The sequence below is a fragment of the Scaptodrosophila lebanonensis genome, unplaced genomic scaffold, assembly GCF_003285725.1.
Source record: "Scaptodrosophila lebanonensis strain 11010-0011.00,11010-0021.00 unplaced genomic scaffold, SlebRS2 tig00000136-arrow-arrow-pilon, whole genome shotgun sequence".
NCBI classification, from domain to species: Eukaryota; Metazoa; Arthropoda; class Insecta; order Diptera; family Drosophilidae; genus Scaptodrosophila; species Scaptodrosophila lebanonensis.
The window spans coordinates 1,038,578-1,053,347 of NW_022060586.1; the positions used below are offsets into that span (position 1 = coordinate 1,038,578).

At 37.3% G+C, this 14,770-nt stretch overlaps 3 protein-coding genes across 5 annotated transcripts in view; 2 read left to right on the forward strand and 1 right to left on the reverse strand.

Moving 5' to 3' along the window:
• LOC115629210 (protein gone early) overlaps window positions 1-14,770 on the reverse strand; it is a 46,950-nt gene that overhangs the window by 14,245 nt on the left and 17,935 nt on the right. The window lies entirely within an intron of this gene.
• Window positions 3,628-4,320, forward strand: LOC115629190. The gene has a single exon (XM_030525590.1). It carries the CDS (start codon window positions 3,628-3,630, stop codon window positions 4,318-4,320), a length of 693 nt encoding a protein of 230 aa, XP_030381450.1.
• Window positions 10,513-11,241, forward strand: LOC115629211 (protein nullo). The gene has a single exon (XM_030525613.1). The coding sequence runs from the start codon at window positions 10,513-10,515 to the stop codon at window positions 11,239-11,241; it is 729 nt and encodes a 242-aa protein (XP_030381473.1).

Below are 14,770 nucleotides of genomic sequence, written 5' to 3' on the forward strand. Positions count from 1 at the left end.
CAAAAATACGCGCCTGGATGTAGGCACTGAAAAATACGAGTTTTCATTTGTAGTTTAAAGACCGCTTTACAAACATAGTACGCAAAAAATTCAAATCATTAATTAATCAGAAAAATTAATGAGAAAAATTTAAGCAGCCTTTAAAGCATAGGCAAGTTGTCACTGGGCAATTTTAGCTTCGCTTTTTTTTGACTTAAATATGCAGGCCACCAATCACCAAAAACAACAATACAATACACTTGAAACAAACAAGTGGAAAAGCTAAAGTCGGGTGCACCGACTTTAAAGTACCGTGCACCTTTGCGTACAATCTACATAAATACAATTGTTTGTCCTGACTGATTGACTAATTGGTGATCAACGCACAGCTCAAACGGTAAAAGCTAGGATGTTGAAATTTGGACTCAAAAATATCTCTTTACAAAGAGTGGGTTTGGAAAATTCGAGCTCCAAAGGGGGAAAACAAGCTCCACAGTTTGTATAAAAAATCGGAACTTTTCAACCGATCGTCTTCAAACTCAGTTTGTATAGTTTTCTGAAATTTTTCCTGGGGCCTGAATTATAGGCGTTTTCCAGCAGAAAAAAAGTTGGGGCGCAAAGGACCCCAAAGTCCCCAAAGTTTGTTTGCAAAATTTGAAATTTTCCTCCGATCGACTTTCGTTTATTTTTCGTTTTCTTTTTATAATCTACGAAAGAATACAAAAATACATACTTGATTTTTCGAAATTTTTGGAATTTTTTATTTTTATTCTTTATTTAAGATCTGTCCTATTTTGTACATTTATTAAATTATATGATAACTTTGACATTTTTGTAAACATGCTTCTTGTCATGATGGTTGCGGCGTGATTCGAATCGAATACCTACTCAAGGAACGAAATCACATGGTGGGATTCCTGCTAGCTCGCTGAGCTATGCTAGGCGCCCCTTGAATGATTCGGGTTGTAACATTTGTTTCACTTTAAGAAAAAAAAAAAAGGAATGCTAAAGTCGAGCAGGCTTAACTCTTAAATACCCTGTACCACCCCACAAAAAAGAAATTAAATTAATTTAATTAATTATCTAATGGGGGCCTCGGTGGCGTAGTGGATAGCGCATGCGCACACCAAACAAGAGGTCGTGGATTCGAGCCCCACTCATGGCGAGAGCATGACCCAAAAATGTCTCCTCTCGAAAACTCTCCTAAATACATGCCTTCAACGTCGTGGTCATTTATCCACAAAAAAGAACACATCCATCCACGCTATCTGGACAACACAATAGTTTAACCCCCCAAGACGTCTCTCCCCGGCGGCGACAGGTGGCGGCCCCACCACTGGGATAAGTCGCATCTGGCCAACCACCAGGCCGACTGACAACAAATGATTATTGAAACTTATACAAGACAAATGAACCCAAAACGGCTCCACTTCGATGTCGATGTTACGGATACTCTGGAGGAACACTTCCAAGAAAGCAGTCGGGTCGACAGACCTAAAAAAAAGACGACAACCTGGCGGCGGATTACCTTCAGAATTTAACACAGAAACAACACCACATGGGATACAGCCAAGACAGACAGACGGCTAGAAATTGAGAGTCAGATGGAAAAATGTTCTTGTAGAAGCCCTAAGCTCCCAAGCGGAGTAAAAAAGAATAAAAATCAAGACAGAACGCTACAGTCGAGCAAGCCCGACAGTAAAATAGACTGTACTCTCCACAAAAAAGAAAAAACTAAAAAAAAATATTAAAAAAAATTAAATTATTTAAAAAAAAATTTAAATAATTTATTGAATCAATTAAGAAAATTTATTTAATACATACATAGAAAACATGTTTATGTACAGTTTTACATTTACATCACTTATCTTATATACGCATATATGTGTTTATATACGTGTATATACATATAAGCAACAACAACAACAGATGCGGGCAGCGCTGCAAGCAGAGCATGAGCAGCGATTTCATTTATGGCTATAACTTTCTTCAGAATTGACCTATCATGATGAAACTTGGCATACGGGCACATAAGCACTAACTGGACGTAACTACTAAAACTAATTTCAAAATTCCAAGAATTACGGAAGTTGTAAAAAAACAAGAATTGCGGGGAGTGGGGGGGTGTATCAGAATAAAAAAATAAACTTGACCTGCCTAGGGCTTATGGGAACTTGGATACCAAGTTTGGTAATTCTAGCTCTTGTACCTTCTGAGATCCTTGCGCTCATACAGACGGACGGACGGACAGACGGACATGGCTAAATCGACTCGGCTTGTCACCCTGATCAAGAATATATATACTTTGTGGGGTCTGCCACGCCTCCTTCTGTGTGTTACATACATTCGCACAAAACTAGTATAGCCTTTCACCCTTTGGGTACAGGCTATAAAAATAAAAAAATTAATTAAATGAAATTAATTAACTAAATTAATTAAATTAAATTAATTAACTACATTAATTTAATTAATTAACGAAATTAAATATAAAATATTCCATACAAGCATACATACATTTACATTTACATCAGAATCGTGTCTATGTGTGTTTGTGTACTTGTGTTATTAGCTAATTATAGATACACACCAATTAATGAGCCAATTTTTGTGAATAAATGAAATGAAATATTACTTGTGCATAGTTTATGTAACATTTTTCTTTCTTCTGGGTTCTATACCAACAATAAAATACCCGTTACCTTTTTATTGGACGGTATAAAATCATTTTATAAACAAAATATGTTAATCATTAAGGAACAATATCATAGTATTACTAATACTATTGAGGTGGTGTTGTCATTATCATCCATGCCGACTTTAAGTCCAAACACATCTATGTATTACTTATACCTGATGCTGCTATTTCCTCTCACAATATAAACAAATATTTAATATATGGCTTTTTTTAATAAACTGATGCTTAAACTTTTAACAATTTTACGCACAATTAATTTATAACAACAAACAGCGGGTGAGCACGTTCGTTGCCTAAGTCTTTTGTTTTAGAGTAGCACATTAAATGTGCTGTAATAATCAATTAATTATGCGAGCGACGCAGCCACCAGAGAAAATGGGCGACTGAACAGTGGTTTAACAATATACATTTCGGTGAATGAAAAAAAAAAACAAATGAGTCAACAATTAAATGTGGGCTTTTAAAATGGATCTTCAGTTCAACTATTATACGCCTTGTAATAAGATTTGTAAACGTATCTACATATGTACATGCGAAGTTTGAAGTCCCTAACTGTTATGGTCAAAAAGATCATTTATACATATTTCGGACTATATTTTATACTCAGAGAGATTATTTTCCATAGGATCGCTTTGAAATAAAACGCTAAGATACACACAAATATAACTGATTAAAAAATTGCCATATCCAGCGATGCTGTTTTATGTTGCAAGATAAATTTAGACCACTGTGCCCCGCAGCAGCCTGGTGCTTGAGCTTAACAGATTTTGCCAACGGATAAGGAGTTTTCTTTCTCTTTACCCAGATTTAATGTTGTCTAAACTACATACAAGCGATTATGAAAGATCTTGGTAGTTTTTCGCACCCGATTTCCCAGCGACTCGTGTATATAAGTAAGGGTGCATTTGAAGGTTCCCTCTGAGTTCGCCGTGCTTAATTCACCTATTCGCATTATGGACAACTTTTTCGCTTATATTTTGGTGCTTTGGCTAAGTCTGCAGCATTTTAGAAGCGAAGCTTTGCCAGGTCCATTTTATTTGCCGCCCAGCTCAAACACAAACCACAACTCTGGCAATCAGGATGGTGCGATCATTACAAAACAGTTTTATACCATTTCGGCACCAGAGGAGCCGTTAGATTCACAATCGAACACCAAACACCTACTCATTGGACGCCCAACTCGCAATTATCGTGTAATTTTCATACGCGCGCCCAGCTCCGAGAATGCTCAGCTTAAGTACACGGCGGAACTGGCGCCGCAGGAGGAGCGCACTGTTATTTATGTGCTCACGCGCAAGCAGAAGGAACTGGATGCCGAGGACATCGTGGCGCCCACCCAGAACCAGCAGCTACAGAAGCCGGAGGTTTTCTTCATCAAGTATAAGACAAATGAGGAGGCAGTGGCAGCACAGCGCGAGATACAATCGCAATACGATGAGCTGGGCGGCAATTCCGAGCATGCGGCGCCTTTTGTAGCACCCGTTCAGTCGGTTATTGGTGCCTTGGACAATGGTAACGCTGTGGTAGCCAATAATGTTAACAATTCTGCCGGCTATGAAAATCACAAGACAAATGCTGGGTATTATTATCAGAAGCCCGCTCCATTAACGCCACTTCTGCCGCCGTCGTTTGGACGTAGCTTCTAACAGAGATCGCTTCCCACTACTTTACAACAAAAAACAATAACAAAAGGAAGACATTAAATGACCAAATATGCACTTATGTACAACTCTATCATCAACCAGCGCCGGCGCCAGTTTTCTGCGTTTTCTTGTTTTATTGTACAACGGGCTAATTGGACTTAACGACTGCCCCACGAGCAACTCAAAGCCCATTAAAACTTGTCGCTGCGGTTGGAAATTAAAGGCGCGCGCATTTGCATAGAAACTGATAAGAAAAACAGAAACTCGTCATAAAAGATAGCAAAATAAAACAAAAAAGAGTTTTCGTTTTTTATCGAATAATTTTTGCAAAGTTTTTTTTCTATCTCATGCATATGTATGAATGTAGTGCAAGTGTTTTTTTTTCGCAAAGTGCTTTGACCCTGTGCCAACTGACGACGTCTGATGTGCTAACGGCTTCCTTCGTCAATGCGGACGTGCATATTTGTCGCCTTATGTGTTTTGTCCAGCATGTATATGGGAAGTGTATACACTCAACACAGTATTGCATTGAGATTGCAGGATGCCAAAAAAAACCTTCTATACTACTGCTGAATATGTTTCGTCCAGCTTCAACAAGAACAGTCGCTACGTATACGAGTATATCGGGTAAATCATGAGAAAAGGCACGAAACTTACTACTAATTGACCCAATTCTGATACGACTATAGAATGTTGCATAACTACATGGCTCTTCAATAGCTATTCAATTCAGCTATTGTATGAAAAAGTATAAAAAACAAGAACCAGTCCATTGTATGTACGAGTTTTTATATATAAAAAATATATATACTTACTATACATACATATATAAAAAAGTTTTAAAAAAATTAAATTTTATACAATCAGGCCAAACTACTTGCAAGTCAGTGTTTACTGATCGCAACAAGAAGTTATGTATGTTCTTCTGAAAAAATACTATATAAGAGGCAAAGAAAGAGCAAAAAGAAAGATTGCAGAGACTATCCGCCTTATTTAATTATCCCACGATGCTATTCACGATCTGGTAATATTAAACAATTGTAGTAACCCTTTTTTCAGAGAGCATTTAGATGAGTTTCGTTTCATTGGAAATACAAGTATTTAGGTAAAAAGTTTAGTTAGTTCAGTATAGCTGAGAGACGCATTCACTAAATCTAGAAACGCGTTGCCTTAGTAGTTTTAACTTCAAGTTAACAATTTAAAATATTGTAGAACTAGCAATAACTGGCTGACAAGTGGAATTGTAACTGTAACTTAAAATTCGCAATGTTTCTTATTAGAACTATACATATGTGATTGATCATGCGTTCTTAACCCATAATTGTATAAGCAAATTTTTGTAGCTCTACAATATCCGTACCTCACCAATTATATTAAGTAGTATATCTATCAATCACATATGCAGGGGATCAGTTGCGTCTCACAGCCACAAACTGTAAAGTTGAATGTTAGACATTAGTTAAATTTACATAAACTTTGCAAATCAATTTGGCAAACAAAAAAGGCATATACAATCTCTGATACACGTGCACTTTTTAACGCCAATGCATTTTTTTTCCTCTTTTTTTTTGGTAGATTTTTAATTAACTGGATTTCGAATTTGGCCATTATTTCGCATTTTATACCCTACAGCCGAAGGGTAAAGAGGGTATACTAGATTTGTGCAAAGTATGTAACAGTAAGCATTTCCGACCCCATAAAATATATATTGTAAGTGCTTAATCAGCATGATAGGGCAAGCCCACGAAGCCCACACTGATCAAATTTGGTTGAAATTCTTTTCGAAATTCTTATTTTGTATCTAATTGTACATCTTTATTTCAAATCAGGTCATGATTTGATTTCATGATTTCATTTTGTTGATTTATGCCGCTGCGGAATTCGTCAATAATAACTGCCTTTTCGAAATTCCTATTTTGTATCCAATTGTATATCTTTATTTCAAATTTGACGATTAGAAAATCTATTGCCCAAACAATTTTAATCCAGTACTAACCACGTAAATTGTAGGGTTTTTGCTTCTGATATGCTTTGGTTTCTGGGTACAGGGTATTTCAGTGAGGAACTTGCCCGACTGCTGTTTAAACTGTATTTTTAAAGTTGCGTGGTCAAATACATTTGTATCGACGTGTCAAACTTTTTATGATTGGCAGCTAAGACACTAGGAGCTATTAATCTTAACGTCTGCGCCGAAGAAGGCGACGAAGATAAATAAGAACATGCAATAACTAGCTTCAGCGTAATCAGCTGGCACATCATTGCAACAGGTTTGTGTTCTAAGTCAATTGACTTTTCTTGAATATTACAATTATTGGCCATATGAGTATGTAATTAGTATCATGCAACAAATGACCAAAATTGATCGAGTGGCCACAATACAAATGTGTTTGCACACAGAACTTGTTGACGTTTTTTCCCAGCTCATCGGCGGCACCATTTCAAAAAAAAGACACACACACACACAGACATTTGTTGTTATATTTTTATAAATAAAAATATTTATAAACCATTTCTATATGCATACATACCAAATGCTTTTTAGTTGCTTTGATAGACTAATGTTCAAGGCTGTAAGCATGCATAAATCATAACATCTTAGCCATATAAAATGCGGTTTTAACGCAACGGAAACATCGGTTGGGCGAGTCGGCATAGTCGAGCGCTCTAATACCCGTCCAAAACGCATTCAAATTATGGCAGTTATATTGAAATTTTGTATTCTTCTTTTATTAAAGGCGGCATTTCGGTATATGGTGTTGAACCGAGATAAAAATAAACTATGATTCAAAGTTGTCTGCGTATTGTGCGACAGAGTTGTTGTAGTAGTTGTTGTTTTGTTGTTGCTGCTCATCTTGTTACTGGATTTGGTGAACGTAAAGCTATTGCTGCCTTTGCCGACACCGAGGTGCAAGCTGCTTACTGATAACCTGCCTGCCGAGGAGGTCGTGCCAATTTTTTATTAGAAGTAGGTGTACCATTTAAATAGCATTGATTAAGAAAGATACATATGTAGATGGCTTTACCTTATATGTACATTGTAACAATTTGTCTTGCATTAGATATCAAAACACATGGATTTATAATTTTGTTTTTAAATGTTATTCCAGAAGAGTGCAAAAATAATACCTACGATATATAATTCCATATCTATCCAAAGTTCTTGTTCTCACGTTGTTGCTTCTGCATATAACAATGCATCTAACACAACAGTGAATGTTTTAAGTACTATATTAAGCAAAACATGTAAACTATATAAATTCTTACTCAGCATGTCGTAACAAATCGATCTGTATAACTGTCTGTATGGACGAGCGCCTGGTTTGGAAAACTGCTGAACCCCCACATTCACCAAACTTGGTATGCAGATATAGAAGACTATTTCCTATTTGATTATTTGCTTTTGTGCGTAATGAAAAGTTTTTTCAGTACAGAATTGAGCCAAAGCAGCAACAACAATCACAGCTGCGGACAGATCTTGGTCAGAGATTTATGGCGGTAACTAACTTATCATCCTGATAAATAAATATAAAATAAATAATATATATTTTATATTGTAGCGTCGCCACGCCTTCTTCTGTGTGTCTGTCGTTGGCTCTTTATTCCCCCCTTCACACGCAGCAGAATTTCTTCAATACTGTCCACTTTTCCAAAGCCAAATAATTTTCCAAACTACAAAACTGTAATCTTAATTTATGTATGTCAACAAACATTGACTGTCGGGGGAATATTATTTGCCCTTCGACTAGCTGTGCTTTATACAATAATCTACTTTTGTTTGAGATTACACTTACATCGGCCAATTCTAAATAAAGTTATTAGCCAGATAATTTCACTCCAGTACTACGCCCACAAACTGTGGCATCAAGTTCGCTCTTCTTCTTCATTTTGCTGTTGCTATGGGCGCATATTACTCAGTGCCGGAAGTTTGTTCGGGTGCAGGGTATTTCACTGTCGGCCTTGCTCGTATGTCTCTTTCGTTTGTCAGAAAAAGGGTTATATAGAAAATAAAAAACAAACCCAATATTTTCCCCGGATTTTTATGACATCATAAAATGGTTTCAGGTGCTGTCAACGCCGAAGAACCCTTTACCGCTCCCGTTATTCCACCAGGTAGATTAAATGGAACTGCATTGAGCTGTGGCTGTATTATTGCCTAAGATTTGGTTTCGCATCAGAGGCATGCATTTGCAGGATTCGACGCTAATAGCCCGCAGGGTACACAGCAGTGAGCGCATTTGGAATGGCGACTTAACAATTCGCATTGCGCGGTGCGAATTTTAACATGGCTTTAAAGCTGATATTAATGGTGTATGTAAAGGTCGATTTCGTCAGACAACACTTGCTGGGCTTGACAATGGAAAATCTAAATAAAAGTCTTCTATATGCAAGATATACAAATTCCTACGCCTTAAAATGTAGGATTTACTGAAGCCATAATTAACTCTTAAGGCATTCAAGGAGTATTTTCAACAGCGTTTTAATTTAAGGAAATTATATTAACAATAATAAAGTTATGTTAATGTAAATTTGAAAAGAATAATAGGTTTTTCAACCTCAAACTTGGTGGAACTTTTTATATTACCAATACATGCTCTTTAAATAACATCAGACCTTGATAAACGATTCTAAGCCATTTTGTATGAAATTCGAAAAAAAATGCTCGAAAATTAAAAGGTAGTTGAATTTGTAATAATAAATCGGTTTTATTTATTTTGTGTGATTATGAAATGTGAAATATGTGTAAAAAAGAAATACTTAAAGTCGTATAGTATGTAGCTTCCCAACAAAACCTACAAAAATGAATTAGTCTCCTTTCGGAAAATTCTTTATACTCTTTTTTAACGAAAAACAAAAAATTAAGTTAAAAAAAAAAAACAACCAATATGTATGTAGACAAGTGTTGATATATTGATTTCATTAAGGGTACTTTTTGGGAATGTGTCTAGCACACTAGAATACACGGTTTTTGTTGGGAGCCAACCTAAATTTATCCGTCTCTTGTGTTATATTCATAATATTTGTAATTTTGGTCCCATTTCTTATAACATTCCTGGTATTATTTGTTTGCTAAATCTTCAGTGGGACTTGTTTTACATATGTGAATACACAAGGCACTCTTTAATGAAAATTTTCGCATTTTCTTAGCTTACTTTTGCATTAATTTGAAGGTGAACTTATTAACCTTCAACTGATATTAGCCATTGCATACTTTCAGGCGTACGTAATACAAATGCAAAATACGAAATTCTTACTCAATATGTATGCATGGTTACGAGTATATATGTATAGTAGAGTAGTATATGTAGTAAAGGAGAATAAGTTTGGCTTGAATTAATTGGAATGGATGTTGAGGAACATAGAGCGTGGAGCAATGAACTGAATCAGTTCATGCAAGCCAGAGGACACGCTTAAGGAACAAGCTCAGAGGAACAGCAACAAGATCATAAACAACAATTCTGAGGGCAACACACGCACACAAATGATACACGTTACCCGAGTGGCATACAAAGGAGCAAGCAGTCCTGCCGTGATGAGGCTCGTAGGGTGCCATTTACGTCGTCATCAGATCAGGTCTGGCGTTAAAAATTTCCCAACCCAGTCGTTTGTCACTTCCCGATTGAGGCACTCCAAAGCGGGCGCCACTACAGTCGGGGCGTTTGTTGAACCAAGAAGTGAGACATCTTGGCCAACTGCTTCTGTGAAAACAACAAGAAATTGTTTTGGCACATGTGGTCGCACCTAATTACCATTACGGAGCATCAGAAGTCTGATCATGGATCAGTAGCGTTACAAAAACCCGTCTGATCATAAAATAAATCCCGCATGTGCGCAAAAATTTGCAAATTGAAGCGCATTTTATGAGCGCAAATGTTTTTGCCAGTGGTCAGGATAAAGGAGACCTCATAAAAGTTGCGCCGCTAAGCCGGTTGTTTTATGGTGCGAATGCCGATGAAGGAGCACGTGCGTGCCTATTGGACAGGTAGCCAGACATTTGACGGGCGGTCGGGCCGACAGGCCATGCAAATTAGGTACACCCGGTATACCTGGGGCGGGAATAAATACCAAAGCCACCGACCGATGCAGACACAGACGTTCCGCAGCAGTCAGAAAGCAAACATCGAAGATCAAGCGAAGGCATTACATCAAATTTAATTCCTAGTCAATCGCTTAAAAGTAGTCGAACGAATATCTATCATGGGTGCCACACACAGTTCCCAGTATGATCGAAGCGGGAAAAAGAATGCCACCAGCTTGGCGATCAGTAAGCCTCACATTTTTTGTCTGCCCAGCCTCAACCTCCGACTACCCGGCATGCTGCGCAAGCTCCGTCGCAGCTTAACAAATCGTTTACGCCTGCGCCTAAGACGTCGGAAAGGACATAATGGAAGCAAATCAAGTGCTCGGAAGCTGACACGGAAAACCTCAAGTGCCGCACTACTTCGTCCCATGCCACGGTGCAGCTCGTTCGGCTCCTGCGGCACGCTACTGACGCCCACCAAGCTCAACAAGATGTCCAAGGCCGACTGCCGCTATGCTCAGTGGAAGTGCATGTTCGAGGATCCGGATTCCAGTCCGGCGCCGTTACTAATGCGCCGACCGCATGACATCAGCGAAGCTTTGTCGGGACAGACAACGCCCCGGGGCTTTCCCTCCCATACGGATGCACGTCAGTGGCAGCAACAGCAGAACCCAGCTGAACCGCTCTACGATTTTGTTGGCGAGATTAAGGTGCGGCGTCGTCTCTCCTTTCGTCTGCCCAAGCTTAACACCGAGCAGGGCAGCATGCGGCGACCAACGGCGCGTCAAAGAGCGGCGCAGGCTCAGCTGGAGGCGCAACTGAAGCGCGACCTCTGCGACCTGGAGGAATACTACGGCGGTTTCTACTTCACGCGCCAGCCAGGCGAGCGAATGGTGCTCATTTAGACACCAGCAGGCCGTTCCAGCATAGCCAAATTGTGATAGTTTTTACGTATTTAAATAATGTAGCATGTAATTTTACAAGTAATTGAATAAAATTCAATCTTAACCAATTGAATGTGTTGCTATGAATTTTCTTTAAGGGTCCGCCACACAGTTGGAAAGTTCAAATTCCCTAAACAAGCATTGCAATGTTTTAAATTCAAAAAAATAAAATAAATTCCTTTCTCGGACCTTTGGTTACTCCAGCTTTTATAGTTTCTGAGATCCTTCGGTTCATCCACACAGACGGACGGACGGACATGTCTAGATCGATTTCTCTCGTCATGCTGATTCAGAATATATATACTTTATGGGGTCGGAGGTGCTTCCTTCTGCATGTTACACACTTTGCACAAACCTAATATACCCTTTTTGCCCTACGGGTACAGGGTTTAAAAAGTCTTTATATATAAATATTGAAAGCATTAGATTTTGACGAATTATAATAAGCTTGCAAGGGTATAAAAGCTTCGGCACGCCAAAGCTGACCTAATTTTTGTACTTTTTCACACTTGATATCTGCTTAATGAACGTTAGAAGCTTAACTGTCGTTTGTCATCTGACTAATCAATTAATGTTTAAGTTTACTCTAGAGCAGTCAACTAAATCTTGGCCACGCCAGACAGTTCATGTTGTGGATATCGTAGTTCCCGTTCTAATTGCCTATTCGCCGACGTGCATAGTTTTGATGAATGGCGAGTATTTCTTCTTCTCGACTGCCCTCCCTGAGGCTCATCTTGGGTAATATTGCAGTTCATAGTTCTCGGCCAAATCCCACCAACACCACATTAATAAGAAGCCTTGGCATCTGCGAGCCGAGCAAGAAAGTTAGAACGAGCCCAAATGGGTGCGATGGGTTGTTGGCCAAATGTCAAACGAATGCATGTGAATCGAATTGAGTGCAATAACCTCATAAGCACTAACCAAACGTAATTCCAGGAATTACAGGAGTTATGAAAAATTATTAATAACGGGTGAATGGGGGGCTGGAAGACCATTTTAAAATATACTTCTACTGTATAAACATATAACGCATCTATGTATGGTATCTCTAGCTCTTATAGTCTCTAAGACCATCAGAAAAAAAAAACTTGTACTGTGCCAACTACCCTCACACGTTATCGAAAATATTAATATCAGCGGAATGAGGTGTGGAGCACAAAAACACTAAATTATTACAAAGTTTCGTGCAACAAAAAAAAAAAAAACAGGAATACATTGTATAAGAGATCGTATGTAGACTTTTGGCGCCCACTGTATGTCATTTAATGCTCATGTGATAATTGGTAAAGCATTTGCACCTTAGCTGCTCTAACTGTAAGTTCATAAGTACATACTACGAGTATGCGCAATTACAACAGATATCAACCGTAAAAGATCTTGGAACTTAAACTTCAGTCTTCAGATCTCCACTAACGTAGGCAATTTTTCACAAATGATTGAGAGACAATGAAGAAAAGTTTCGTGAGGAGGCATATCATGGACTTTTGTATCAAAAATGAAACATTTGTCTTTTGTAAAAAAAATTAATGTGATCTGGGCTTATAGGCAAAGGTAGTATATAGTAAGTATGTATGTAGAGGCCACTTTTGGTCCAAAGAGCAGTAAATTCAGTTGAGGCACAAAGATGAGGAAGTGCGGACCCGATGCTGCAAAATTAAAGTAGAGAATTTTAATTATGTCTGCATTTTGACAGAATTTTGAACAAACCAAAAGAAACTCGTCTTCCAAGGGACTTGTAAATTGGGTATTTCGAAGTTTGAAAGCTGATTTCGGCCAACTACTCTATGGTACTTTTGTATGAGTTCCTGTTTTTTAATTTTTTTCGTATACACAGATGGATCAAAATCCACTCACACAACAGCTTTTGCCATCACAACAGAACAATCTGTCCTCAAAATTGGAATCCTACCAACATATACATCAATATACTCAGCAGAAATAATTGCCATCCTAGAAGCTATTAATCTTATCAAAACAAAAAGGAGAAAGTTCATCATATGTTCTGACTCCTTATCTGCACTAAAATCGATCAGGAACATTGATAACCACGGCCTCTATGCGAAAATAATTAGAAATCTAATTATGCGCTCACCTAACAAAATAAAGCTTATGTGGATACCAAGCCATATCAACATTAAAGGTAATGAGCTCGCTGACTCAAACGCCAAGTCAGCTTACAAATTACCCCTCATCACCACAATTAATTACAATACAAACGACATCAACAAATATTACAAAACTCAATATACATCGGACCAACATAACCACAATCTTTGCTCCACCTGGTATAAAAAAATAAACCCAAAAAAGACTAACATTCAAAATATCTTGAAAAATTTACAACACAATGAACTTTCAAGGCTCGACCAAACCAAAATTATCAAACTAAGACTGGGTCACACAAAACTCACAAACGAACACTACTTAAATAAAAACATCTCCAAATTCTGTCCACTATGCCAAACAAACAGCCAGATAAATATTGAACACCTACTCATTCAATGTCCCACATTAACAGCCGCACGCACAAAATACCTAGCTGATAATAACCCCATCCACATCCTCTCAAATCCTACAGCAGAAAACCTAAAAATAATAATAAACTTCCTAAAAACAAACCAAACTATACAACAAAATTTAAGGCTATTACATATAAACATCTGTCAACACATATCTATAAATGTAAATAATGTAAATATAAATTTAAATAGTACAATTAATTATTTAATTAATAGTTAAAATGTAAACAAATATAGCTTAAGGCCCTGGTAGCCAGGCTATAAACCTCTGTTAGCTTATAGTTTTAACTTTAAGCTAGCCCATAAATAAATAAATAAATAATTTTTTTTGTTTCTCGGTAAACAAAATGTAACTCATTTATGTAATATACCTAAGTGTTCATATTTATATTACTAATAATGAAATTAATCAAATATTTTATTTCAAATAATTATTGGAAGCAAATATTTAAAACAGTTTTTGTTTAGTAACCAGTAATAGTTACTAAAGCAGAGAAATACAAAATACATTTCTCACAAGCCTATAACGTTTAAATAATAAATAGGCAATAAAAAGAAGACTTTGATTAATTTCTTTTTTTTTTTTAAAAAAAACTAAATATGTGCCGAACACAGTGATGGGTAAACGATTCCAGCTTAAATTCTATTTTTGCGGAAGTATTATTTCGATAATTTTTATGAAAAATTCGCAGTCAAGAAGCAAATATTTTAAGAATATTTAGATAGAGAAGAATAATAGCAACACTCGGCGGACAACAAATCAGTTTTGACATTTGGGGCGTGGACGGCAGACAAATGGGGTTCATTAACAACATTATTATATAATAATGTGTATATACAAAATGGGCAACAAAACAACCGATAAATTAAAAGAACAAACAAGAACAGATAAATTGCTGCTGGCCAAAGAAAATGAAAGTACCGTCAAGAAGACAACAAGAATGAAGAGGATTTTTTGTGCGATTACTGTT